Source organism: Aethalodelphis obliquidens, unplaced genomic scaffold, assembly GCF_003676395.1.
Source record: "Aethalodelphis obliquidens isolate GAN/ISIS:26980383/991018 unplaced genomic scaffold, ASM367639v1 scaffold126, whole genome shotgun sequence".
Taxonomy (NCBI): Eukaryota; Metazoa; Chordata; class Mammalia; order Artiodactyla; family Delphinidae; genus Aethalodelphis; species Aethalodelphis obliquidens.
In genome coordinates, this window is record NW_020838070.1 from 1357242 (window position 1) to 1384637 (window position 27396).

The following is a 27396-nucleotide window of genomic DNA, read 5'->3' on the forward strand; positions in this document are numbered from 1 at the left end:
GTGGTCTTCAGCTCGGTCCTGGGCTAAACAGAGGAGGGGAGAAACAAGGGGTGGGGGGCCTGGAAGGGGGTTCCCACCTTCTCCGGCGGGAACCCGAGAGGGGGACGCAGCCCTTGCGTCCCAACGCCGCACCGTCATGGGTCTCCAAGCCACTCTCATAAGTGGTGGCAGTCCTCGACTCCGATGATTGCCCCCTCAGTCCCCCAGGCCGTGACCCCCTTCACCCAGACCCCGCCAGTCGCCCGGCTCCTAGCGAGCGGGAGCCTGCGGTTCTAGGACCCCGAGGCGCGGCCGAGCGCGCCGCCGCCTCTGCCTCGCCTCGGTTGCTCCCGCTGCGGCAGGTGAAGCGGCGCCGGCCGCCCCCTCTGCGGCAGGTGAAGAGGGTCGGTAGCCCCCTCTCCGTCACGCCATGGCTGCGGCCGACCCCCGGCAGGCGCCCGGAGCCCTCCCCCTCCCTCCAGCCCGCCCCCCTGGGGCTGGGTGCGTAGCGGCGGCGGAGGCGAAATGCGGTTTGCGCGCACAGGGAGCGACAGCAGAAGTTAGAAGATCGCCGAGGGGGGAGCCCGTGCCGCAGCTTCCTGCCCCCGGCCCAGCCCTCTGGCCCCGGCGGCCTGCAGCCTGACTTCCTCCCCCGACCCCGCAGCTCGCCGCCCGGCTCCTCGGACGGGGCCGCCCCGATGGGACGCCGCGCCCCGGCCCTTGCGCGCCGCTGAGCCGAGCGCCCGCGTCGCCGAGCCCCCGCCGCCGCCGAGAGCCGCTGCCCTCCTCGCCCCCCAGGCCGGGAGCCTCATCCGCCCTCCCCGGGAAAGCTGGATTTCCGAGGCTGGAGGCGTCTGGCCGACTGGGTGGGGACCACCATGGGCAACGCGGCCGGCAGCGCGGAGCAGCCCGCGAGCCCCGCAGCGCTGTCCCCCAAGCATCCCGCGGTGCCCAAGCAGCCGATGCCCGCGGCCGGAGAGCTGGAGGAGAGGTTTAACCGGGTCTTGGTGAGTGTGGCCCGCTGTGCGCGGGGCGCGGGCGGGGGGCGGCAGGGGCTCGCCACGCGTCCCCGCCCCCGGGGGCTCAGGTACCGCTTGGAGATCTCCGGCAGCTTGGTGGCGGCCCCTCCAGGGGGTGGGAGTGACAGTGGTTTCTTAAAGAGTGACTTAGCACTCTCCCCCCAAAACTTTCTTCTGCAACCGTCCAGTCTCCCTCCCCAAGATACCCCCTCCCACAGCGCTTCTGGGTCTAAAGGTCTAAACAAAAATGTCCTGTGAGGAAGTTGGGAGCGCAGCACGCGGGTGGGGAGGTGTCCCGGAGCACCCCCTTCCCCACTGCATGCAGGCCCAGCCACAGGGTGCAATAGCATCTACTTGTGTCTCAGGGTCAAAGACATAAGGGGTTATATTTTAACCTCCTAGGAGCTGGAAACTGAGTAGAGGTGTTTGGTCCTGATCCGCTGGTGCCTGAGCTGCTGGGAGCTGGGTTGTCAGATCATTCAGTTGGGGGTGTCTGTGTTTCTCCCTCACTGCATGTCCGGGAGAGCTTGTCTGTGGGTCCTTATCTTGTGCGTCCCCACACACCCCCTGGAGGGATGAAGGTTAGGAAGGGCGGGGTCAGGATGGGTTGGTCACTCTGGCTTGGGGTGGAGCAAAAGTCTGGAAGCCCCTCTCCCTCACTGTCACCTGCTCCAGGGGATTGGGGGGCTTGGGGACTAGGCCACCAGGGAGGAAGCCATCCACTGAGCCTGGAGGCAGTTGGGATGGATTTGGTGGGTAGGGGCTCCAGAGCAAAGCCAGGTTCTCTAAGACCTGGTAGAAGAAGGGAGGGGAAATGGCCACTCATTCTCACTTCCCTCTCCCTATCTCAACCCTGTCCCAGGCTCCTTCCCTAACTAATTGCCTGGTGGCCTGTCTGCTGTCAGCTCCCTTGCCAGACCCTGGGTGACAGGCAAATAAGGCCGTGCTTTTCCCCAGAGGCACTTCCAAGTCCGAGCAGGCTAGCACTGCAGGTCTGAGGGTGGGGGCCCGAGGTAGAGGCAGGCAGCAGAGCCACGCAGGCTGGTGGCCCTGTTGATTCTTCGTCTTCTCCACCTCCTTGACATCATTTCCCCTCCCCTGGCCTGCCTTGAGGCCCTACTTGCCAGATCCCCTGTGTGGCCCCTCCTCCCAGTTCCAGGAAGTCTTGTCTGATGCCCCCTCCCAGGAGAAAGGCTGGGAGGGATTTGAAGGAGCTGTAGGGTGGGGCGGGGTCTGAGCTGTCCCCGTGAAGGCACCTTGTTTGATTCGGGGAGAGGGAGGGACACTGAGGGACACCTCACATCAGGCTAGTCCCCAAATACCCCACCTCTCCACCAGCTTCCCTTTCCCCAAATCCATGTCTTCACAAAGCTGAGTTGAGCGGAGCAGAAGGGGGAGGGGGAAGAATGACATAGACGGTTTCTGGGGGCCATCTGGGGAGCCTGAGTTGGTGGTGGATCCCTGGACCTTGGCCAGCCTGACTTTCCCCCTAAGTGTGTGTCTATGGACGGGGGGGATGGGCTCTCAGGGTGAAGTCCAGGTCCCAGTCCGTTCTCTGTTACACACACCTAAGGGGGAGGAGCTGGGTGAGTAATTCAGACCACCGGAAAATCCAAAAGTCAAGTGGTGAGGTTCTGATGCCTGTGTAGGACTTGACTGCCGCGACCACCGGAAAATCCAAAAGTCAAGTGGTGAGGTTCTGATGCCTGTGTAGGACTTGACTGCCGCGCTCGCGTGTGTTTTGGCCTTAGCTCCGATTGGCTGAGTCTGACGCTAAGTGCCGCTGGGAGTCCCTGAGAACCGGGGCATGGAGGGTGAAGGCCCAGAGAGGGGTCCGAAGGTGTCCCGGTGGAGAAAGCGGTGGTGGCTAGGCAGAAATCTAGGGCAGCAGCGCCCACTGGGGTTCACCGCCCCCCTCCCCAAGGAACCCCAGTGTGTTTACACCTCCCCCTTCTTCCTGGTGATGGGTCAGCCTGTCCCATGTCCTGTACTCACAGAAGGCACCCAACCCAAGGTCACTTGGCTAAGAACCTCGTTCCGCACTCCTCACCACCGTGCCCTGGGACTATACCCTTGGCCCCTGCCTGAGGCTGGCGGGGGGTGGGGTGGGGGAGGTGGGGGGTGGATGCAGATTTGGCTAAAACTATAGTCCCAGTGACGGGGATTACAGGGAGAGCCTCCATCTGAGCACTGCCTCCTGGGCCAGAGCTGAGCCCTGTCCTCAGTGAATGTCTAAAGAAGAGGGCTTCCCTGGTGGCGCAGTGGTTAAGAATCCGCCTGCCAATGCAGGGGACACGGGTTCGAGCCCTGGTCCAGGAAGATCCCACATGCCGCGCAGCTAAGTCCGTGCGCCACAACTACTGAGCCTGCGCTCTAGAGCCCGCGAGCCACAGCTACTGAAGCCCGAGCGCCTAGAGCCCGTGCTCTGCAGCAAGAGAAGCCACCGCAATGAGAAGCCCGCGCACCGCAATGAAAGAAAATGAAAGAAAGGGTAGCTCCCGCTCGCCACAACTAGAGAAAGCCCGTGCGCAGCAACGAAGACCCAACGCAGCCAAATAAATATAAAATCCTTAGGAAAAAAAATTAATAAAAGGAGAAGAACCTCAGACTGCTGAGTGGTGGGCCTCCCACCCCCAGGGATCCCCCAGTCTGGAAGGGGGAAGCATAGCCCTCCCCTTGGGATCTAGTCACATGGCCCCAGGGAACCTCTTCCTTTCACTGGAGCTCAGCCCTTTCATCCCTGGTGGGTGGTAGGATCCTGAAATCTAAAACCACTCCTTGGCTTCTGGCTGTGGAACTCCTCTTATGGGTTAGGGGTATCCCGACCGAGGCCCACTGCCAGACAGGAGACGAGGGTGCTCTTCTCCCTTTCCCCCTGGGCAGGCTTTTTCCCATGCAAGAATGGGTGGTGCGAGCTACTTTCCTGGGGAGGCTCTGAGAGAGAGGGGTGCCCTTGCTTAAATGGTGGTGCGGAGGAAGAGCAGGTTGATCCAGGGTTTCCACCTGCTGCCTTAGCAACAGTGGAGGAGTGACGGCTGCCTGCCGCGATGGTGGGAAAACCTGCGCACCGAGCTCCGTGCTCTCGCCTCTCCTACGCCACGCTGAGCGCTGGGCGTCTTCCAGCCTCTTCAGGCCTTCCCCTGCAGGGGTCAGGGTTTGGGGTGGCAGGGCACTCCTTCCAGGCCTGTTAGAACTGCCAGGCTTACGGCCTGGCCTAGGACACCCCCGATGTGTCTGGGCAGGGAGGCGCCTGTAACTCAGGGGCAAAGGGATCAAGGGAAGGCGCCGTGATGTGCTCGAGGCCAAGTGATGCCGCCATTCAAGAGGAGAGGAATTTGCCTGATGGGGGCTGGCGGCCTGGGGTGCCCTTAGCGTGTGCCCAGGCTGCGTGGGGAGGTCGGGGCAGTCCCCGGCAGGGCGTGGGTGCTGGGAGTCCTGCTCTTCGGGGGGCTCCTTCCCCGCTGGGGCTGGGACTGGGGGTGAAGGGCAGAGGGGGGCGTCTCCATTCTGTAGGCTGTGACCGAGGCGCTGCCCGCTCAGGCAGCTCCCTCCTCTGGGGTGGGGCAGATGGAGCTGTGGGTCGCTTAGGCCCCGTGCCTCCCGTCTCTGGGGCCTCACGTGGAGGATCCCAGTGGGGCTGTGGCCCCGTGTCAGAGGCTGGGCTGGGCAGAGGCCGTGGGGTGCCATTCCCAGCAGGCAGCGCTGGCACGTGCTGCCCCTGGAAACACAGGGATGTGGCAGCATGACTCACAGTGACATCTGGGACCAGTTGGCAAAGAGCTGGGGGAGACGGGCAGGAACAGGTGGGGCTGCTCTTGGGCCACCTCTAAGGTTTTCCTGGGAACATGGAGCCCCGGGAGGTGGCTCAGCCCTCCCTGCCTCTGAGAAGGGCAGGGGTTACTCACAGGAGAGGCTGAGTAGCTTCCTGGGCTTCGGGGTCATGAAGTTTGGCAGTTGAGTTTTGTCTTTGCCACTTACTACCTGTGTGACCTTGAACGAGTTACCCACCTTCTCCGAGCTTCAGTTTTCCTCCCGTGTAAAAAGATAATAAAAATGGTATATGCCAGGGACTTCCCTGGCGGTCCAGTGGTTAACACTCCACACTTCCAATGCGGGGGGCGTAGGTTCCATCCCTGGTTGGGGAATTAAGATCCCGTGGGCCGTGCAGTGCAGCCCCCAAAAAGAAAAGGGTATATGCCAGCCTGCTAGGATTGTTGAAGGGATTAACTAGAGTTGAGGGGATTAAATAGAGCGCTTAGCACAATGCCTGACACAGAACAAGTGCTCAGTTAACACTGTCCACTGTGAGGACAGGATGATGTTGAGGCTGATCTGGTCCTCTTCATCTTGGGGCCCTTCGAGGTGAAGGAGCCCAGACCCTGCCTCTTCCCTCCCCCCACCTCCGTTTCCAAGACCAACCAAGGGTGCCGTCTTTAGTCTTCAGCAGTCCCAGGTCAGGCTGCCCTCCCTGCCATCAAGCACGTAGGCCACAGAGGGGCCTAGATGAAAACTGCCTGGTGGCCGGAAACCACGAGAGGGAGGGCCCACCTCTCCTGGAGGGTGGGGCAGCGGTGGCACTAACGGTAGCTGTGTGCACATGGGGAGGGGTGGGGAGGCCTCCACTTCCCTCAGAGAGAGGGTGTGCTGGTGAGGGGGGGTTCCCCAGTGAGTAAGAGCTCAGTGTGGGCAACAACAGGAAATGTAGGGTGCTGGGTGGCAGGAAATGGGGCCGGCTGTTCCTGGTTCCTCAGACAGGCGCGGGGGCCAGGCTGTCTGCAGAAGACCCCTGGGAGGCCGGGACCCATGTTTCTCATTGCTCTGAGCGCTCCTTCTTCCGAGGAAACTGAGTCTTCTTACCAGCTTGCCAGCTAGGTCACCTTGGGCAAGCAGCTTAATGGCTCTGTGCCTCAGTTTCCCGTTTGTGGCAAGGGGATTATAATAGTGTCTACTGTGTAGGCTTGTTGTTGAGATTTAAATGAGTTAATAGATGTAAAGCCCTTAACATGGCATCTAGCATGGATTGAATGTTCGGGGGAATATTAATTATTGTTACTGTCGTTATTCTCCTACCAGCCTGGATTATAAGGGCAGTGCCTGCTGCCCTGACTCCTACCCTGCTTGCCCTTGTTCCTGCCATGGGGACTCTTCAACCCTGACGGGAGAAGCTGTTAACTTTTTGGGGTTCTTAGCACCCTAGGGCCGGGTTACCCCACACCCTCCTCTAAGCCTGGGATTGCTTATAAGAGCCCTAGAAAATCCATATACCAGAATTTTTAAAAGAGGATAACGCTGATTGTTTTTGGAGATGCCCTGAGAGCTCTAAAACCAAGCTTGAAGCCATGTAGAGGTGGGCAGGGGAGATGGATGGGGAAGTGGGGCCGGGTGACAGGGCTGGCTTCTGGATCCATCAGGCTGTGGAATGCCTGTGGGGCTGGTCTGAGATGGGCTGGTGCCTAAGTTCAAGGGCATCCTGGGGCTTGAAGGGCTGGGCTTCCTAGGGAGAGGGTGGGCGGGTGGGTTGGGACGTAGTCTCAGCTCAAACTAAAAGTGAAACTGGAGGGTGTGACTGTGTCCACATGTAGCTGGAGCCCCTTCAGTCTCCAGGGACACCTGCCCACATGTCAGTGTCGGGATGGGGGGCCGCTTGCAAGGGGCTGGCCTTGGGTGTGCAGGGCTGGAGGCCCTTCTGACACACAGAGAGGGGGCAGGGAAGCAGGGGAATGATCCCCACCCATTCTAATAGGAGGAGCAGGGAAACAGCTCCTTCTCTTGGCCACACCCTGAGAGGTGAACCCTATCTCCCTCTTCGAAAAGTGTGAAGGGCAGCAGCGGGTGGAAGCTGGAGGCTCAGTTCATTTCTGGCCAAGCCTTGGAGACAGGTCCGCTTCTCCGAATGTTTTCACCAACTTCTGTCCGCCACACAGCCCTCACCTTGGGGTCTTCAGTGGACTCCCCTGACCCCCCCCCCCAACCTGTGACATGTCTCTTCATAGTGGTACGTCCCTGAAGAGTATTATTACGTCAAAACACAGCTTCTAACCTAGGGGCAGGACAGGAATAAAGACACAGACATAGAGAATGAACTTGAGTACACAGGGAGGGGGAAGGGTAAGCTGGGATGAAGTGAGAGAGTGGCATGGACATATATACACTACCAAATGTAAAATAGATAGCTAGTGGGAAGCAGCCGCATAGCACAGGGAGATCAGCTCGGTGGTTTGTGTCCACCTAGAGGCATGGGATAGGGAGGGTGGGAGGGAGATGCAAGAGGGAGGAGATATGGGGATATATGCATATGTATAGCTGATTCACTTTGTTATATAGCAGAAGCTAACACACCTTTGTAAAGCAATTATACTCCAATAAAGATGTTAAAAAAAACAAAAACAAACGAACAAAAAAACCCCACACAGCTTCTCACTGAAGGGTTCCCGGGAGCCCTGTGAGTCTGAGGTAGGAGGGAAGTGTGCCCATTTTATGGAGGAGGAAGTTGAGGCTCAAGGAGACAAAGAAGCAGTCAGGCTAGGTGGGCCCAGAGCCTGGGTCCCCTGAATCCCGCTTGGGTTCCTCCACATCACAGCCGCCCCCACCCACAGGAGGCGGGTGTTCCCCCCGCCCGCCGCACGCGCCCCCCCAACCCCCCGCCACGCACACCTGGACTTCCTGGTCCTTTCCTGTCCCATCTAAGGGCCATCAGCCAACCTTCTGCTTGTCTCCCAGTCCCCAGTCTCCCAGTCCCCTGCCTCCTTGCTAAGGGCCCCGAGTCTGGGGGTCTGTCACTGTTTCCAGGATGGCCTCACCCCACTCTGAGTGAGTGGCATTGCTGGTCCCTCTCCTGCTTCCTCGGGTACCCGTCTCCTCTGTGGGCACAGCCGAGGAACAGCTGCTAATTAGTGCTCAGCGCTGTCAGAGCTATTTCTGATTTCCGAGCCTAAATTTAGCCCGTCTGGCAGGCTGGCATGTAGGCCCGGGGGCCTGAGGAGGCCCAGGTGGGGAAGGGGCAAAGGGGTGCCCGGCCCTCCACCACTGCTGGGACGGGGCGCTGGCCCAGCAGAGACCTCCCCCTCCCCAGTAATAACCGCGGGCTGAACTGGGGGAGTGGACCTGGGCGCTGGTTCTGGGTTGGCTCAGGGCTCAAAGTCAGCCTGGCTCCCCTCTTACTGGGTTCGTGACCTTGGGCAGGTGACTAGACTAATCTTTGCTGCACCTGTGGGATGGGACTAATAGCAGTGCCAGTAATGGTGGTGAGGGTGGAAGGCTGCCATGTGTGAGAAGGGCTGGTAAGCCTTCGGGCAAAGCTGGCACCGCAGTCGTTGGAGTCATTATGATGATTAGTTGCTGTCTCTAGAAGCGCCACTGGGGCCATTCCTGGAGCCAGCAAGTCCCCAGGGTGGGTGAGAGCCCAGAAGGACCCACGTCAGGAAGCGGCGATCCCCTCTAAGGCTCAGCTGCTGAGCCCTCCCCCTCACTCCTCTGCGCCCTCCTTCCCCCGCCACCACCTCCTCCTCCTCCGTGCACTCCTCTGCGCCCTCCTTCCCCCCACCCACCTCCTCCTCCGTGCTGGCCACGGTGGCATCGCCTGCCTTCTCTCTCTGCTTCCTCCACCCCCCTCAGCCTTGGCCCCCACCCCCACCTCGGCCCTGCCCCACCCTGGGTCTCTGTAGGGTGGGGATGGATCTGGAGGGACCAGGGAGAAAGAGAGTGAGACAGAGACAGAGAATGGCCCCAGGGAGGCCTCCCTGGCCAGGTACATCCTTCTCTGGGCTCCAGGGCCCCTTCCTGGGCAGTCCCTCCCATGGGGCAGGAGCTGTCCTGGCTGTTGGCAGGTTGGGGGAGGGCAGCCGATGAGACCGCAGGCGGTTTCCTCAATCTGGGCTCACTTTCGCAACGGGGGAGAGGAATGACGTATCGCCATGCCCAGCCGGCCCGGGGCGGGAGGGCCTGGTGGATGGGCAGTTTCACCTCTCAAGTGGGGCCCTGGCCGGAAAGCTTGGGCAACCGGGGCAGAGGGTACCAAGCTTCCTGTTGTCTGGGGCCGACCTAAGGCAGTGATTTTCGGGGTGAGGTCTGGCCAGAGACCCCGAATTAGGCTTAGCACCCGGGAGGGGAAGCTGGCTGAGAAGCCTTGGGTGGGTGTGGCCCCTTCTCTGCTCCAGCTGTGGCCTCCTCTCAGGGCCACGTGACTGAGGATGTGTAGTCTGAGCCATCAGAGCTGGTGACAGGGGCCTCTTCTACCCTGGGTTGGGGCTCCCTGGGGCTCCCACATCCCCAGTACAGACTAAGCTCCTCGAGGGCCAGAACTGTCTTTTGGAGCCTGACATATAGTAGACCCTCAATAAACCTGGGGTTTACTGAATCGGGGTGAATGGGCATCATCTGCTGGTTCTTTTAGGGACACACGCCAAGTCCTGGGGGTTCAGGGAGCTCCTAGCGCTGGTGGCACCTGGTGATTCCATAGCATCAGGAGAGACACTAAGCCTGTCCTGTGGGGAGAAGTTCGGCCGGCACATTGTACCCTTGTCATCTGTGGCTGGGGGAGGAGGACCCAGGCAGAGCAGTGCTGACCTTTCTTAGCTCTCGAGGGGAGTCCCAGCCTGGGCCACCAGCACCACAGACCCAGCGTGCTGGCTGCTCTCCCTGGTTCCTGTAACTGGGTGACCTTCCCCTGGAATCCACCTGGGCCCTGCAGCCACCATGCACGTGCTTGGAACTCCCTGCCCATCTGACCTCATCTCCCTCGGTCTGTCCTGAAGTGACCAAGTGGGAGGGGGCTGGAGAGGGCCGGGGGGGGGTGCTGGAGAGGGACGGGGGCTGCTGGCTGCTGTCCTTGCAGAGGCTTTGTGGTGTTTGTGAGACACTGGTGCCCTGGGCTGGGACCACGTACACGTGTTGTTTGGTGGCATGTGGGAACGGGGCACAGTCCACGCCTGGCCACACTTGGGACTGGCCAGAGACGGTCCCTGTTAGCTTCCCATGCAGATGGGAGAAGAGATGGTACCCCCTTATCACATGTGGGGAAACGAGCCCAGAGGTGCCTGAGGTGCCAGGAAGTTAGGCTGCGAACCCACGCTCCTGCCTCCGTGCCAGTTGTGCCCCGGGGGGGGGGGCGATTTAGGGGTGACGGAGCCCAGGCCCTGGCGTCAGGCAGATTTGGATTCAAATCCCAGTGTCACTTTCTAGCTGTTGGGCCTTCGGAAAGGTGCTCCATCTCTGGGCCTCGGTGTTCTCGTGGTCTAATGCTACTTATTTCCGGGGGTGAGGTGGTGACGGGACTCATGTGAATGACAGGCCTACTAGGGAGCTGGCCTCTAGTGGGTCCCCTGACAATGCCCATGGTCCTCTCCCCCTCGGGTTAGGGCCCCGGACTCAGCATCTTTATCTTGTCGTCTTTCTCCCCAGAACTGCATGAACTTGCCCCCGGACAAGGTCCAGCTGCTGAGCCAGTATGACAACGAGAAGAAATGGGAGCTCATCTGTGACCAGGTGGGCACAGGCCCATGCCGTCATCGGGGCACCCTGTCCTGGCCAGGCTGGGGCTGGCAGGAGAGGGGACACTGCCACGCTGCCGCAGGGCCAAGACCCTGCCCAGAGGCCAGCGTAACATCTGGGGAGGGTGCTGAGGGCATGTGCAGGACTCTGGAATCCCCCTGTGTTGGGCCTGGGCCTCCCCAGGGACCTTATGAGTCACGAGCAGGGCTGGGTCTGCCTTCTGAAGAGCTGACGGGGGCTGGTCCAGGGTACTGGCCGGGGCAGCCGGGGCCGTGTCCCCATCCTCCTTGCTGAGCTTCCCGGGGCAGGCTCTGTCCACCCTCCAGCTCTGGGCTGGGGAAGAGAGGGACAGCCCTAGGGCTGGACATCTTCATTCCACCCCATGGGAGGTGGGGAGGAGGGTCAGGAATTCCTGTCCTCCTTTGACCTTGGATCCAGAGGAGCTGTTCCCCAAGTCAGCCAGCTCCCGAGTGGCAGAGCAGGGACTAGAGGCCCCGTCTCCTGGTTCTCAGTCGCTGCCTGAACTTGCCACCTTTGTGGCTCTCTTGGCTGCCCCGGCCCCTCCAGCTGTGGGGCTGCTGTCTGAGGTAGCAGGGAGGATGCCTGCTGTGGCAGGGAGGGGCCTGGCTGCCACAGTGATTCAGAGAGGGAGGGAGGCGGGCCTGTGGCCCTGGAGGCTGGGGGTGGGGATTTGGGGAGCAGGGAGCCTCTCCTGGGAGCCAGGGCTGGGCCTTCGGCTTCTGCTAGTGGACCAGGACGGGATGAGCTGGCAGGGCGGGAGTCTGGGGGGTGAGGGCAGGGCTATGGGGAGAAGGTGGGGAGCTGGCTCCGGAGGCTTTGGGGCGGGGGTAGGGGTCCCTGCCCCTTTGGCCTGGCATCTCAGGTTGAGCTCACAGAGGCCTGGGAGAAGTGGGAGGTTGAGGGGGGTGGCTGGGCATATCTGAGGGGTCTGGACTGGGAAGGGTGGGAGCTCCTTTGGGTGGAGGCCCTCTAGTGGGGCCCCTGCCTCCTGTGTGAGTGGCTCCTGGAGCCCTGGATGGGGTGGGGGAGTTAAGGATTGTTTTGTTGAGCACAGGTCATGTGCTCGCGCGTGCGCACTCACACACACAGGTGAACACGAGACTGGGGCGGAGCCCTGCGGGAGGGGCCCCCATCCTGCTAGGAGCTGGGCGCTTCCTAAGGCCCTTCCAGAGTGTTCTTCCTCCTGGTACTCCCACTTCTGGGCTGGGATGTGGCCCAGGGAGGGCACAGGGCTGGGAGGGTGCCACTCACTGGCCTGCCTGTGTCTCCCCCTCCAGGGTGGGGTGTATAGTAGGACTGACCCCTCCACACTCCATCCAGGCTGTTCTAGGCCTGTGGCCATAGACCAAGGGATGGCCTGGCCGGGGACTGGGGTCTTTTCAAGTGGCAGGCCGAATGTTTGGGTTTATGCCTTTGGTATTCAGGGGGGTCTTAAGGCAGCCTGGGACCTTGGGTCGGAGCTGACAAAGGGACTCTGGGACAAGGGTTGGCCATTTGCCCCTTGTACATCCTATTCCATCTCCGCAGGAGCGGTTTCAGGTCAAGAACCCCCCTGAAGCCTATATCCAGAAGCTGAAGAGCTACCTGGAAATCGGTGGGGTCAGCCGCAAGGTAGCAGCAGATTGGATGTCCAACTTAGGGGTATATGTCGCCCGCTTTTTCTCTGTCCCTTTCCCCCTGCACTTTCCAAGCTCTGGGCAGCTGGAGTAACTGTGTGTATAGACTTTTCTTCAGGCTTCTGTGGGTGCGTGGACGCGTGTGTGTGCGTTTTCACAGGGGACTGAGCGTGCCCTGGGCGTGCGCTTTCACGGGTTCCTCTGCAGCTCCTATTTGTACTCAGATGTGTACACTTGTGTGTACTTGTGTAGTGTGTGTGCACGTGTGCACACTGTGTGCCCAGGCATGGATGTGCGTGTGTGTATTACGTACATCCTTCTGTGTCCACATATGGATGTATGTGTATCCTTGAGTCTTTGTATAGGGGTGTGTGTGTGTGTGCGTACCCCACGTGTCTGTGTGTGAATATGTGAGTGTCTTATGTCTGTGTACCCACTGTACTTGTGTATGGATATGCACGTGTGTGTGTACCCAGGGTGTTCATGTTTGAATGTGTGTGTACCCTTTGTCCTCATATATGGGTGTGTGTGTGTGTGCGCGCGCGTTGTGTGTCTGTGTCTAGAGACGTGTGTGCCTCTTTCGTGTCTGTGTGTGGCCGTGCTGCGCACCCTGTGTGTCTGTATGGGGGGGCGTATGTGGGGCCTGAGTATGCTTATTCCGCTGGGCAGGTGTGTGGAGGTGGTCTAGACTGCCGAGTGTGAAAGGCCAGCTGTCGGGGTGGGCAGGCACTGTGGGCTGAGGCCTGCGCTCCACCCATCAGACTCCCCTGTTCTTGGCTCCCAGTTTAAGAGGAGAGTCCAGGAGTCCACCCAGGTGCTACGGGAGTTGGAGACCTCCCTGAGGACCAACCACATTGGGTGAGCAAGGGCTCAGATTTCCCTGGGGAGATCGGGGGAGGGGGAGAGCTCTGGCAGCAGGCAGCCCCTGGGTTCCCCTTTTTATCCCCCCATCCCCCCCAGAGGCTGTGCCTATGGGCCCCCTCCAGGCTGGGTGTCCTCTCTTGCCCACCCTCTGCCTGCCCCTTGAGGCATGGCTGGGCCGTGGGTCCTGCCCGAGGCCTCCACCATCATCGCCTGGCGTCACTGGGTCTTACAAGGCCGTTGTCTTCCTGGGAAAGGGCAGCCCAGGGGCCCTTGCTGTGCCCGTTCTGTGCCAACACTGGGCAGGACATCCTTCCTGGGCGGCACTCAGGGAGCCCTGTGCCCTGCAGGTGGGTGCAGGAGTTCCTCAACGAGGAGAACCGTGGCCTGGATGTGCTGCTTGAGTACCTGGCCTTCGTGCAGTGCTCTGTCACGTAAGCCTGGCCCTGCCCTGGTGCCCACCCCCAGAGTCCGTGCCTTCCTGTGCCTCGCCCACTCCTCGGGCCGCTTCCAGGCAACTTAGCCTGGGTCCACCCTGGAGCCCTGCAGTTGGCTTGAGCAAGGCCCCTTCCTGATGGCCTGCCGTGGACGGGGAGGGAGGTGGCCTGCGGTGGCCAGCTGGGACCTGCTAGGCCCAGCACAGCGCCAAGAACACAGCCTCCTCCGCCCACCCCCAGTCTCTCCTGCAGCTCTGTCTCTCCCTGGGTTCCCCCCAGCCCCTCTGAGGTGCCCTGCAGTGTTGGCCTCCATCCCCAGTCTAACCCCCACAGGTACTACATGGAGAGCACAGACAATGGGGCCCCGGGCTCCGAGAAGAGCAAGCCGCTGGAGCAGTCGGTGGAAGATCTCAGCAAGGGCCCGCCCTCATCCTCGCTGCTCCAGCCCAAGAGCCGCCACCTGACCATCAAGTATGTGGGCCCCCTGGCGGGGTGGCAGGTGGCGGGGTGAATGGAGAATTCACCCCTGGACGGCTGTACCCAGCCTGCTCCACCAGGGCCCTGGGGGTGGTGAGAGGGGTAGCCTGGCATCGGGGATCAGAGTAAGGGCCTCACCCAGGGCTCGGGAAATGTGTGTGTTAAGAAGCCTCTGGAGTGCACCTAGAGGCTGGAACCTCAGTGGGATCTGAGATAAGAGGGGTGGTTTCAGGGTCGGTGGGACCCCTTTTGTATCATCTAACCCCCTGTTTTCTCCCATGCGGACTCCAGATGCCCCCCTTCTCCCCGGTACGTAGCCATCTAGGGGCAGGTGCATGCCTGGTCAGCTTCCAGGGTGGTGGTGGGGTTGGGTGAGGTGTTCAACTCAGGTGACACCCCTGGATTCAGCTGCTTCGGATACGTCAGCCCACCCTAACTTATGACATCCTGCTGGGAGGTGGGGAGAGGGAAGGAGATGGCCCTGGAGCCTCATGTGGACCCCAGGTACCTTCCTTCCCACTCTGGGTCTAGGAAACCAACTTCATCTTAAGTTCTAAACTCTCACAATATATTTCTTTGTTCATTCATTCAACAAACATTTTTTTTAGCATTTACTATGTACCAGGCATGGTGGTAGATTCTCAGGTGACAGATTACCCTGCCCTTGGGAGCCTTCCATCTAGTAGGAGACAGTGTGTGACAGGTTGTCATGGAAGTATGACTGGGAACTCTGAGTAGGGAGGTGGCCACTGCCTGGGGCATCAGGAAGGCTTCCCAGAAGAGATGACACTGGAACTGTGTCTTGCAGATGGATACAGGCTTTAGAAGCAGTGGTGGGAACAGGGAAGGGCATTCCAGGCAGAAGGAACAGCACAAGCAAAGAGTCAGAGGCACGTTTGAGCAATGACGGGAAAAGGGAGATGTGGCAGGAAGAGCGAGGAGTGGGGCCTTCCAGTATTGACTGGTGGTTCTGCGACAATGGAAAAAATCATGTTTCTTTTAGCGAAAAATCAGCAAAACCATTCATAGAGCACTTACGATGTGCCAGGCGCTGTTCTAAGCTCATTTCATAGTCCCAACAACCCTATCAGGAAGGCACTATTATTACCATTCCTATTTTACAAAAGAGGAAACTGAGGCCCGGGGAGATGAAGTAACATGCATGCCTAGTAATCAGTGAGCTGGGATTTGACCCATGGCTGTCTGAATTGTCAAGATGCAAGGTAAACTCACGTGGCTGTGAGCGCCACCTTGTGGAGAGTATTTTCATGGCCGTTCACAAGCTTTGGCGGTCTTTTCCCTCTATAAGCTCTCCATCCCCACAACACAGCAACTTTTTTTTTTTTTTGCCGTATTCGGGCCTCTCACTGTTGTGGCCTCTCCCGTTGCGGAGCACAGGCTCCAGACGCGCAGGCTCAGCGGCCATGGCCCACGGGCCCAGCCGCTCCGCGGCATGTGGGATCCTCCCGGAACGGGGCATGAACCCGTGTCCCCTGCATCGGCAGGCGGACTCTCAACCACTGCGCCACCAGGGAAGCCCCAGCAACTCTTTTTAATACCAAGTCGCTGTTAGGGGGTCTTTGCTTCCCTGACCCCCGCCTCTTCACCTCCGCCCCGGAAATGCCAGGCCCCAGGCCTAAGAACTGAGGAAGACTTCCGGCCCTCAGCTGGCCTCTCTGGTTGGGTGGACGGGAAGCAGACGTTTCCAGATGTGTCCCCTCTTACTCCAGTGGCCATCTGAGTGGTGGGGGGAATAGGAAGCTGGGTTTGGGACTCTGACCCCTGCTGCCTCCTCCCCACCTGCCCAGGCTGACCCCGGCCCATAGCAGGAAGGCCCTGAGGAATTCCCGCATCATCAGCCAGAAGGATGACGTCCACATCTGCATCATGTGTCTGCGTGCCATCATGAACTACCAGGTTGGTCAGTGGGCCCGGGGCATTGACACTGACTGTCCTCCCTGGGGGCTGCCTAAGCTGCCGAGGTTCTGGGACCAACTGTCCCCCACCCTGTCCCCGCTGGAGAACCCTGGGGATCTGGGCTGTTAGTTCAGGGTCTTGAGGCTGCTGAGTCTTGAGGGGAAGCCCAGATTTCTGCACCTTCCTGGTCAGGTCCCTTAGAATACCCTGGACATGGCTGGGGGCATGGCTATGCCTCACGTGGGGACTTAGGCACCCCACTAAGAAAGGCTGCACACCAGGGAGAGCAGCCTCTGGGTTATTTCATTTGGAGGGGTGATTGGTGAAGCCGTTCCTCCCTCACTCAGCTGGCCTTAAAGGACTCACTTTGTCCAAGGTACTGAGTCTTGACACTGGCTTTTGAGCAACAGCATTTATTTATTTATTATTATTTTTAAATTAATTAATTAATTAATTATTGGCTGTGTTGGGTCTTTGTTGCTGCGTGCAGGCTTTCTCTAGTTGTGGCGAGCGGGGCTACTGTTCGTCGCAGTGCGTGGGCTTCTCACTGCGGTGGTTTCTCTTGCTGCGGAGCACGGGTTCTAGGTGCGCGGGCTTCAGTAGTTGTGGCTCGTGGGCTCTAGAGCTCAGGCTCAGTAGTTGTGGCGCACGGTCTTAGTTGCTCTGCGGCATGTGGGATCTTCCCGGACTGAGGATCACACCCGTGTCCCCTGCATTGGCAGGTGGATTCTTAACCAGGGAAGCCCCAGACAAAGGTATTTAAAAAGAGGGACCAGGCTTTGGCTGCCACCCAGGAGGTCGTGGTTGGATATAAAGAACTTCCTGGGAATTCCCTGGTGGTCCAGTGGTTAGGAATCCACGCTCTCACTGCCGGGGGCCCTGGGTTCATGTAGCCAAAAAAAAAAAAAAAAAAAAGAACCCTGGGGGTCTGCCTGGAGGAGCTGACCTCTCCTTTCTCCCCAGTCTGGCTTCAGCCTCGTCATGAACCACCCAGCCTGTGTCAATGAGATTGCTCTGAGCCTCAACAACAAGAACCCTAGGTGATTTCCAGGCCCCTAACCTTTCTCCATGTCTAGTTTCTCCTCCTACTTCACCCCTTGCCTACTCTGTCCCCTCAGTTCTCAGGACCACTACCCAGGCTCATTCCCACCCCATCAGCTCCCCTGTCCTCCCCCCTAGCCAGGCCCACATCCGCCTTTGCTGTGGGGCCTGCCTGTTCGCAAGGGACAGCCTGCCCCTTCTCTCCCCAGAACCAAGGCTCTGGTGCTGGAGCTGCTGGCGGCAGTGTGCCTGGTTCGGGGAGGACACGATATCATCCTTTCCGCCTTTGACAACTTCAAGGAGGTAATGGAGCCCCCACCCAAACATGTACTTGCCCTCTAGTGTTGCTTGGAGCCCTGTTGCTGCCAATTGTGGCTTCTGCTGGGGACAGCTAGGGACGCTGGGTGGGTATTTGGGGAGTTTCCTCATCTGAAGGGAAGGTACAGGGTCACGCAGGGGCACTGCCTGGGGCGACAGGGACAGCTATGGAGATCTGCTGAACCTCTGCCCAAACTGGCCTTGATCCACACATCTCGGAGTTGCTGACTCTGGTTAACAGGCTCGCAAGAAGTAGCTGCATGAGAATATGATGCATAAGGCAGCACAGGATCAATGCATCCCTTTAATGAATATTCGTCAAGGGGCTACAATGTGTCAGGCACAGAGTGGGCACTTGGGATACATTAGTGAACAAAAGAAACAAAGAAGGCAGTAGAAGACAGATAATCAGCGATATAATAAATAAGCAAATTACACAGTCTATGAAGAAATCGTAAATGCTCTGGGGAAAAAAGTCAGGGAAGCTGTCAGGGGAGGGGGAACTGGTTGCCGGGTGGTTAGGAAGCCTCATTGAGAAGGTAAGATTTGAGCAAAGTTGTGAGGGAAGTGAGGGATTGATGTGGTGGCTGTCTTGAGTAAGGGCACATCAGGCAGGTGGAACAGCAGGTGCAAAGGCCCTGAGGTAGGAATGTGCCAGGACGCCAGTGTGGCCAGAATGGGTCAGTGTTGGGGAGGGCTGTGAGAGATCAAGAGGGAATTGAGGTTTTGAGCAGAAGAGTGACATGGCCCGACTTAGATTTAACTTGAGAGGCGCTCACAGAGGCATAAAGGGGGCAGCTGGAAGATAGCTTAGGAGGTGTGTCACTGGGACCTCAGTGACAGCCATTCCTCCTACCCAGGTATGTGGGGAGCAGCACCGCTTTGAAAAGCTGATGGAATATTTCCGGAACGAGGACAGCAACATTGACTTCATGGTGAGCTCAGGAGCCCAGCCTGGGCCAGGTCACCCTAGGGTGCCAGGAGCAGTTAGGAGCCTGGGTATCTGGGATCTGGGCTCAGCTCCTGCAGATATGAGGACTGAGTGGTTGGTGGGGGAGGGGCGGATGTCAGTGAGGGGGAGGCTGGGAGGAGGGTACGTGGGAGAGATATGGGTGGGACAAAGCTGGATCAGTGGGGTGAGAAATGTGGCAAGGGTGGGGGACTTGGGGTTAAACTGGGGGGGTGGAAGTCACTGAGAACCCCCCACCAAAAGGATCACAGACCTGCTCACTGCCCCGCCTCCCAGGTGGCCTGCATGCAATTCATCAACATTGTGGTACATTCGGTGGAGAACATGAACTTCCGCGTCTTCCTGCAATATGAGTTCACCCACCTGGGCCTGGACCTGTACTTGGAGGTGAGCCCTGCACTCCCCCCAGGACTTAACCACTTGCTTGCTGCAGAGTATGGCTCAGTGGTTAGCACAGATGCCGGGGTCAGGCAGACCTGGGTTCAAGGTTCAAATCCTGACTCTGCCACTTCCTAGCTCGTGTGACCTTAGATAGGTCTCTTCTCGCTAAGCCTCACTTTTCCCATCTGTAAGATAGGAGAATCGTAGAAATAATAAAGACTGTAACTGTATAGTGCCTGCCGCAAAATAGGCACTCAGACCATGGAGCTGTTGTCGCAGGTGCTAGAACGGGCTCTAGGTGGCCCTCGGTCTGGCTCTGGGAGCACCAGACTCAGATAGGCCTACACTGGGGAGCACAGAGATACTGGGCCAGAGCAGGAGCTGGCTCATGCCGTATGGGTCTGGGTCGTGGGGGAGTTCCTTGCTCTGGGGAAGATGGGCAGAGGGGCTTGGTACTTCGTGGCTCAGCCTGAGCAGAGAGGTTGTAGCTTTCTTCTGATTTCTTTGTGAGGCGTCCCAGAGGAGCAGGGCCTTCGGGATTGGATTTTTGAAAGCCAGGATCCACAAAAGGTGAAAAGCAGGCTAGGGTGATATGTCCATTCAATGGAATATTATTCAGCCACGAAAAGGAGCAAAGTAGTGATACATGGTAGAACGTGGATGGGCCTTGAAAACATTACGCTATTATGCTCAGTGAAAGAAGCCAGACACAGAGGCCATATATTGTACGCTTCCTTTATACGAAATGTCCGGAATAGGTAAGTCCGTAGAGACAGAAAGATTGGTGGTTGCCAGGGGCTGGGAGAGGAGAGGATGGGGAGTGACTGCTAACAGGTACAGGGTGTCTTTTTGGGGTGATGAAAATGTTCTGAAATTAGATAGTGGTGATGGTTTGCACAACCTTGTGAATATACTAAAAACTACTGAATTGTATGCTTTAAAATAGTGAATTTTATGGTATATGAATTATATCTCAATAAAAAATAAAGAAACAAAAGTGGGCTAGGGCTCAGGCCCCTTTGTCTGGGCTCTGGTGGTGATGGGGGTACTGGAAAGATCCCTCACACCAGGCCTCAACCTGAGCCTTCCATCTGGGGACAGAGGCTTCGGCTCACGGAGAGTGACAAGCTGCAGGTGCAGATTCAGGCCTACTTGGACAATGTTTTTGATGTGGGTGCGCTGCTGGAGGACACTGAGACCAAGAATGCTGTGCTGGAGCACGTGGAGGAGCTGCAGGAGCAGGTGGCCCTGGTGAGAGCTGCTCCTGAACTTGGCCCAGCACAGAGTAGGCCCACAGAGCCCCACACGGATATCGGCCACTGGTTCTAGGCGTGAGCTGGGGGCCCCTGAGTTTCACCTGAATCCTTTGGGTGCCTTTCTCCATGAATGAATATTCATTGAGCTCCTCCACTGGGCTGGACCTCTGAGGAAGGCAGGTCTCCTCTTCTCCAGGTGCTCGGACCCCAGGCCCTGGTTTGGGTGGAATTGGGTGCCTGGGGCCCCTGCCAGCTCCCTCCCTCATCGGTGGTGCCTTGGTTTCCCCTCCTGAGAGCACTTCAGTGCTCTCAGTACCTCACCTACTTGGGTTCAAGTGCCAGGCTCAGCTGCCCCGCGGCACCCCAGGGCTAAGCACATCCGGAAGCCTCCCCCTAGCCCTCCAGGCAGGCATGCCTGGTGCCGCCCCCTCGGTGCCCATGCCAATGCCCGGCTGCGGGTGGGAGCTCACCATGTGCTGGTGCCACAGCTGACAGAGCGGCTTCGGGACGCGGAGAACGAATCCATGGCCAAGATAGCAGAACTGGAAAAGCAGCTAAGCCAGACCCGAAAGGAGTTGGAGACCCTGCGGGTGAGGTTGGGGGGACGGGGGGTTGGGGGGTGGGTGGGCCGGGCCAGGGGTGGGACGGACTTCCAAGAACAGACCATTTGGGGCTTCTAGGCTTGACACCTCCCTCCACCCCGGCAAGAAAATGGGGGCTCTGTGCCAGGCTTGCCGGTGGTTACTAACCCCCCACCGGCGGCTCGCAGGAGCGCTTCAGCGAATCGACCCCCATGGGCACCTCCAGACGTCCCTCTGAGCCTGAGAAAGTGCCTGCCCCTGCCCCGGCGCGGCCCTCAGCGCTAGAGCTGAAGGTGGAGGAGCTGGAGGAAAAGGGGTTGATCCGTATCCTGAGGGGGCCCGGGGATGCCGTCTCCATCGAGATCCTCCCGGTCGCTGTGGCAACTCCGAGCGGCAGCGATGCCCCGACTCCGAGGGTGCCCATCGGCTCCCCCAGCCCAGGTGTGCAGGGGCTTCAAGCCGGGTGGGGTAGGAATGGCAGAACCGGGACGTGCATGAGGAGCCTGGGGACATCTCAGGCGGGGAGAGGTGGGAGGGGTAGGTTTGGATTGTGGGCGTGGCTCAGGCAGGTGCGGGTAGGTCGCAATGAGCCCAGTGCGCATGTGTAGGGCGGGGAGGCGGAGACATGACCCCTCAACCTAAGAAATTGACACGCCCTTCTCCCCGCCCCCTCCTCGGTTCTCGCTGGGCTCAGAACTCCCACCTGCAGCAGAGCCGGTTCCCGGAGCAGCAACCCCACCGCCGCCGCTGCCGCCCCCACTACCTGGTCTCCCCTCCCAGCAGGATGCCACGCCCCTGGCGCCCCCACCGGCCCCGCCCCTCCCAGGCAGTCCGGAGCCCCCGCCCCCGCCGCCGCTGCCGGGAGACCAGCCGCCCCCACCCCCGCCGCCACCGCTGCCTCCGGGCGCCGACGGTTCGGTGCCTCCACCGCCCCCACCGCCTGCGGGAGGTCCCTCTGCTGCTCTTGGAGGGCCTGGCTCAGAGATGGGCCCGGGTGAGTAGACTGCCCAGGGCATGGGGACGAGGCGGGGGTGCGGTGGGGGGTACTCTGGCTTCAGTATCCTCCAGGACCCTCTGTCTGTGGGCCTCCTACTGCCTCCAGTCTGCTCTGTGTGTCCTCACTGGGCCTGGGCCCCGGTTCCTTCCAGCCATGGCACCCACTACTGCCCCAGTGACCACTCCCTCTCTGTCCCAGGAATGATGGCCAAGAAACCCATCCAGACCAAGTTCAGAATGCCCCTCTTAAACTGGGTGGCCCTGAAACCCAATCAGATCACAGGCACTGTCTTCACTGAGCTCAATGACGAGAAGGTGCTGCAGGTGAGTGGTCCTGCCTTGCTGCCAGTGTGGGCACCAGAGAAGGGGGGGGACCTGCCTGGATCATGCTGGGCACTGGGGGTGGTCACCTCCTCTACCCCATTTTATGGAGGCCCAAGAATGGGGGTCAAACTAAACTGGACTAGTGCATCTCGTAGGCAGTGTGTCCTGACTCCCTTGGAGGCTTTCCCTCCATGCCTGCAGAGGGGCTCATCCCTCCCCTAAGTCTGGCCTCTCTCCTGCTTTCAGGCCCCTCTCCCACCACCTTCCCACAGACAACCAGGGCCTCAGCCCTTCTAATTACACTTTCAGTTTTCCAAAAGGTTGTGTTCTGTTGCCTCCAGGCCATTGTTCATGCTGTTCCTCTGCCTGGAATGCCCTTCCCTTTCCTCTTTTTAACCCTGGCCAGTTTGGCTCTTGCTTCAGCTGAAGCGGCTTGGAGTCTGGGTCCCCTGGATGGGGTGCTGTTCCTGCCCCTCCTTGGTGCTCCATGTGCTTCACCTGTATCCCCCATCAAGGTGCATGGTCAGGCTGCGTACTGGTTTGTTTCTCTGCTGGTGGCCTGGTCAGGGCTGGATAGATGGCTCTAGCTCCAAGCACGGAGCTCAGCCAGGAACGCACCAGCCCCTGGCCCCGCCCAGCCCCACCTCCTCTTTCTGCACCCTCAGGAGCTGGACATGAGTGACTTTGAGCAGCAGTTCAAGACAAAGTCCCAAGGCCCCAATGTAGACCTTAGCACCCTCAAGAGTAAGGCATCCCAGAAGGCCCCCAGCAAAGCCACGCTCATCGAGGCCAACCGGGCCAAGAACCTGGCCATCACCCTGCGCAAGGGCAACCTGGGGGCGGACCGCATCTGCCAGGCCATCGAGACGTGAGTACCTCTGCCCCAGGCTTAGAGGTAGCGCAGCCCCTCTGCTAGGCCGGGGTTGTTAGGCAGATAGTAAAAGAGCCCCAACTATGGAACAGAGTCCATCGAGTTTCATACCAGGGCTGGTCGGAGAGTAGGGCAGGGAACTGTGTTCCCATTTTCAGTTAAGAAAACTGAGGTCATACTGTGAGTCCGTGCCCGGATGGAGATGTTCCTTTTGCCTTCTTGCCTCCTTACACTGAGGCCCAAGCATTTACAGCCTGGACGCCGCCACTGATGTATGATTGGGACTCCGGGCTTCCTAGGTCCCAGCATCCCTTGACTGTTACCTCTTATTCCCTGAAGCTGTTGGCAATAGCAAATAGTTAAGTTCATTTATTCAATCAAGTAAGGGGGTAGGAGTGGTCCTGCTCTCAAGCACTGGTGAGTGTGGAGTGATACCGGCCCCTCCCCTCACAGGTACGACCTACAGACCCTTGGCCTGGACTTCCTGGAGTTGCTGACCCGCTTCCTGCCCACAGAGTATGAACATAGCCTCATTGCCCGTTTCGAGCGGGAGCAGCGACCCATAGAGGAGCTGTCAGAGGAGGACCGTTTCATGCTGCGCTTCAGCCGCATCCCCCGCCTGCCCGAGCGCATGAACACGCTCACCTTCCTGGGCAACTTCCCAGACACTGCCCAGCTGCTCATGCCGGTGTGCGCGGGCTGGCAGGGCGATGCGGCCTGGGCTGGGATTGGGGAGGAGGCAGCTTGCAGCCTGGTCTCCAAGAGGGCATCTGGGAGTACTTGAGCCTCCTATAGGCTTCCCCCCACTCTCGCCCCAACTTACCATGCCTCCCCCATCCCACCCCCAGCAACTGAATGCCATCATTGCAGCCTCAATGTCCATCAAGTCCTCGGACAAACTCCGCCAGATCCTGGAGGTGAGAGCCTAGGGCAAGGGTCTAGGAGGCGGGGCCAACCCATGATGCCTTGCCTGTTCTGGGTTGTGTGAGAGGGAGACCCAGGCCCTGCCCTAAGTCCCTGGGATGCAACAATTATAAGGTTCCCACTTCTAACATCCAGGCTCAGAAGGGCAAAGCTAAGGTGGGGATGGGGGCCATGTTACAACAGCGCACCTCACACCCTGCCTGAGGGTTCATTAGCAGAGCATCGTGTTGTCGGGGAACCAACAGATATGGCTGTGAGGGGGATGGTGACCCCACAGCCTTGGAGGAGGTGTTGGCAGCACAGTTTGGGGTAAGGTGACAGGTGACAAAATTGGGTGTGCCATGTTGTTGGCTGTGCACACGTGTCAGACACGCATATGCGTGCGTCATGGACCTGAGGCATCCATGCTGAGTGCAGGGCTTGCTCTTTACCACCTTTTCTCCTTGTGCAATTTACACTTCAGGGGGTTTCCTCAGCCCCAGCACCTGGCTGAGCTCTCCCTGCCACCCCCACCCCGCCTCTTGCAGATTGTCCTGGCTTTCGGCAACTACATGAACAGCAGCAGGCGTGGGGCAGCCTATGGCTTCCGGCTCCAGAGTCTGGATGCGGTGAGGGGGCGGGGCAAGGAGGGGGTCCCCTGGCCCGGGGGCTGGGGGATGGCTGGTGGCCTGGGGCTTACAGAAGGTCCTCGCTGCAGCTGCTGGAGATGAAGTCGACTGACCGCAAGCAGACGCTGCTGCACTACCTGGTGAAGGTCATTGCTGAGAAGTACCCACAGCTCACAGGTTTCCACAGCGACCTGCACTTTCTGGACAAGGCAGGCTCAGGTATGGGTGGGGGGAGGGGCTCAGCCCTGGGGACGGATACAGGTTGGGAGAAAGCAACGGGACCACAGGAGGTAACTGGACGGGAATGCTGCCTCTCTGAGTCCCTGCTTCTCTACTGCCCCACCTCCCACTCAGTGTCCCTGGACAGCGTGCTGGCCGACGTGCGCTCCCTGCAGCGAGGCCTGGAGTTGACCCAGCGGGAGTTTGTGCGGCAGGATGACTGCACAGTGCTCAAGGAGTTCCTGAGGGCCAACTCGCCCATCATGGATAAGCTGCTGGCAGACAGCAAGACGGCTCAGGTGGGCTGGGGCTGACCCGGCCCGGGAGGTGGGGAAGCTGGGGTGGGGGGTGAAGGACTACCTAGGTGGGGTTGTGTAGCCAAGGCTTGGAGCGCTGTGACCACAGCAGGGACGCCTTGGGGGGATGGGGCAGGAGGGAGCATCCGTCTGCCTGGAGGAGGAGAGATGAAGTGGCCAGTGTCTTAAGGGGGTACAGAGCAGTGGTCAGGCTCCGAGGGGTCTGTGCTGGTGGGGCTGACAGGCTGTGCCCGCAGGAAGCCTACGAGTCTGTGGTGGAGTACTTCGGAGAGAACCCCAAGACCACGTCCCCCTCCACGTTCTTTTCCCTCTTCAGTCGCTTCATCAAAGCCTATAAGGTATGTGTGTTTGGTGGGCAGGCTGGGACCCCTGCAGGGCATTGCAGCCTCTCCACCTGGGCAGTGGGAGTGGTAGGGGTTATTTCTGCTGGGGGGCTGGATAGGGAAGGGAGGACTCCCCTTACGCAGACCTGCCTTGGCCCCTCAGAGAGCCGAGCAGGAGGTGGAACAGTGGAAGAAAGCAGCAGCTACCCAGGAGGTGGGCAGCGACACCCCGGAAAAAGGGGAGCCCCCCGCACCCAAGGTAGGCAGCTGCCTCTGCGCTTGGTACTGGGATCCAATGATGCTTGGTATCCTCACCCCAAAGATCTGGCCCTCCTGCACACCCTTATTTTTATGGACTGACTCTGCCCAAGGCTAGGATGCCCCAGTAGCCTGGGGTGGAAATGGGTTCCTTTTCCTCAAGCCAGCTCCTCTTACCATGGGGGACCAGGCAGATGGTCTAGGGTTTAGTGGCACAGTGGGGGAAGGGGATCCTGGAGTTGGAGCTATATACCCTCGCCCTCCTCCCCAGTCCCCACCCAAGATCCGGCGGCAACAGATGGACCTCATCTCTGAGCTGAAACGGAAGCAGCAGAAGGAGCCACTCATCTACGAGAGTGACCGTGATGGGGCCATTGAAGATATCATCACAGGTGAGGACTTGGTGGGGCCTGTCCCGTCCTTGGTCTGTCCTATGCTGTCCTCCATCTGCCGCCCAACCCTGGGGGTCTGGCTGCCTCACTGCCTCTTTGCTACTTTTCTTTTTTTCCTTTTCCCTTTCTCTCCCCTCCTCCCTTCCAACCCTCAGTGCTCAAGACGGTGCCCTTCACTGCTCGCACCGGCAAGAGGACGTCCAGGCTCCTCTGTGAGGCCAGCCTGGGAGAGGAGATCCCCCTCTAGCCCCCAGGTACCCAGCGGCCTGGCCTCTGATCCCAGTGGCTGCCCACAGCCCTGGGGGTCCTTGGGGGGACTGAGTCATGCTGCCCTCCCCTGGACCATGCATGGCTGGGCTGTGTTGGAGGGAGGTCTGATAAACAAACAGGCTCCCTCCCACGTGCACACAACCTGTGTCCCTAGAGGGGTGAGGCCTGTGCCCTGGAGTGGTGTCCCAACCCTGGGCAGACTCCTGAAAAGGTAAATGTCTCTCCTCTCCGCCACCAGATCTGCGGAACCAGCCCTACATCCGCACAGACACAGGCCGTCGCAGCGCTCGTCGGCGCCCCCCCCGGACCCCCCGTTCAGGTCACCTCCGACCTCTCCCTGTAGCCACTATTTCTGCAGATGGACCGGGAGGCTGGGAGGGGGTGCAGGGAGGGTGGCAAGCCAGGACTCAAGGAAGGTGGTCCTCAGCTCTGCTGGGCGGGGCAGTCTCCTCCGCCGAGGTCCACACCATGCGCCCACCTCAGATAGGCGGGTGCACCCTCATCTGGCCACTGGGGGCAGCATCTCTGGCCCCTCCCCCCAAATGCTGCTTGCAGCACCCCTTTTCCCCCAATAGCCGTACTTAGCCTCAGCCGGAGCCTGGCCTGTAACTTATTAAGTGCAACCTCGCGCCCCCTCCACCCCCCCCCACCCCGCCCCAACTCCGGGGACTCCCCGTGGACCTTATTTTTATACAAGATTAATAAAGACGTTTGCAAAAGATCCGCGTCCGCTCCGTGCCCGCCCCCACACGTGCCCGCAACGTGTTTTCGCTCAGCAAACGCTTTACTTGTACAAGTTCTTCATAGCAGGTCTCTGCAAACAGGCTGGAGAGGGGGAGAAGGGCTGCTTCTGCACTAGAGTTGGGGGGGAGGGAGCCAGCTTCGAAGGGCGCGTATACCCTAGCGTCTGGCCCACGAACCCTGCGGAAGCTCGGAGGGGGCGTGCAGAGGGTCAAGCCTGCTGCTCGGGTTAGAGACGCAGGGTTAGCGCCACCTCAGTCCACCTTTCTGCCGGCCCCGCCCCATTTCCGTCAGTCCCGCCTCCTACCTGGGTCCCCGGCCTCGTTTTCTTATGCCCCGCCGTATCCTTAGTCGCGCCCTTGAGTGATTTATTGCATCTCCGCCAGTCAGGTCCCAATTTCTTGGAGTTCTTCCACTCTTCGCCTGCCCCGCCCCTCCCCGTCTGTCTGCCCCGCCCCTCACACGGCCCGCCCCTTATCTGCAGGACCCGGCCCCGCCCGCTGGCCCTGCCTCTTTCGTCTTTCACCTTGGCGGAGCCGCCCATGGTTGGGGCGGCGCTTGGGTTGGCTGGGCTGGTAGGACTTGGGAAGTCGGACGTCTGGGCGTGGGGTTCGGTTCCGCGTGTGGAATTCTGACTGCGTCCGCCCGTTCAGGTTAGGTATCTGGGAGTAGGCGCTGCGCGCACCTGGGGCGAGGAAGCCGGTAGGAGGAAAAGGAGCGGCCAGTTCTGAGAGCGGGTCCCGAGAAAGAGTCCCCAGTCCCGCAGGTCCCCGCCCAGCCTGGGGCGCAC

At 59.6% G+C, this 27396-nt stretch overlaps 1 protein-coding gene across 3 annotated transcripts; it reads left to right on the forward strand.

Annotated features, from left to right (window-relative positions):
• The first annotated feature begins 593 nt into the window (after window positions 1–593).
• On the forward strand, window positions 594–26586 carry FMNL1 (formin like 1). Of its 3 annotated transcripts, XM_027098931.1 has the most exons (27): window positions 594–986; window positions 10398–10481; window positions 12036–12119; window positions 12909–12982; window positions 13336–13419; window positions 13756–13893; window positions 14191–14208; window positions 15708–15816; window positions 16780–16856; window positions 17067–17160; window positions 18036–18110; window positions 18422–18532; window positions 19628–19777; window positions 20271–20372; window positions 20552–20804; window positions 21058–21357; window positions 21559–21683; window positions 22349–22551; window positions 23008–23242; window positions 23403–23471; window positions 24006–24086; window positions 24176–24305; window positions 24441–24604; window positions 24859–24960; window positions 25109–25204; window positions 25475–25595; window positions 26104–26586. In XM_027098931.1, the coding sequence occupies exons 1-27, from the start codon at window positions 858–860 to the stop codon at window positions 26448–26450; spliced, it is 3555 nt and encodes a 1184-aa protein (XP_026954732.1). In that variant the 5' UTR covers window positions 594–857; the 3' UTR covers window positions 26451–26586. The 3 variants fall into 3 exon arrangements, with proteins under 3 accessions (XP_026954732.1, XP_026954731.1, XP_026954733.1); XM_027098930.1 differs by lacking the exon at window positions 14191–14208 and having other exon boundaries at window positions 661–986; window positions 12036–12149; XM_027098932.1 differs by lacking the exons at window positions 594–986; window positions 10398–10481 and having other exon boundaries at window positions 12066–12119; window positions 12886–12982.
• The last annotated feature ends 810 nt before the right edge of the window (window positions 26587–27396 follow it).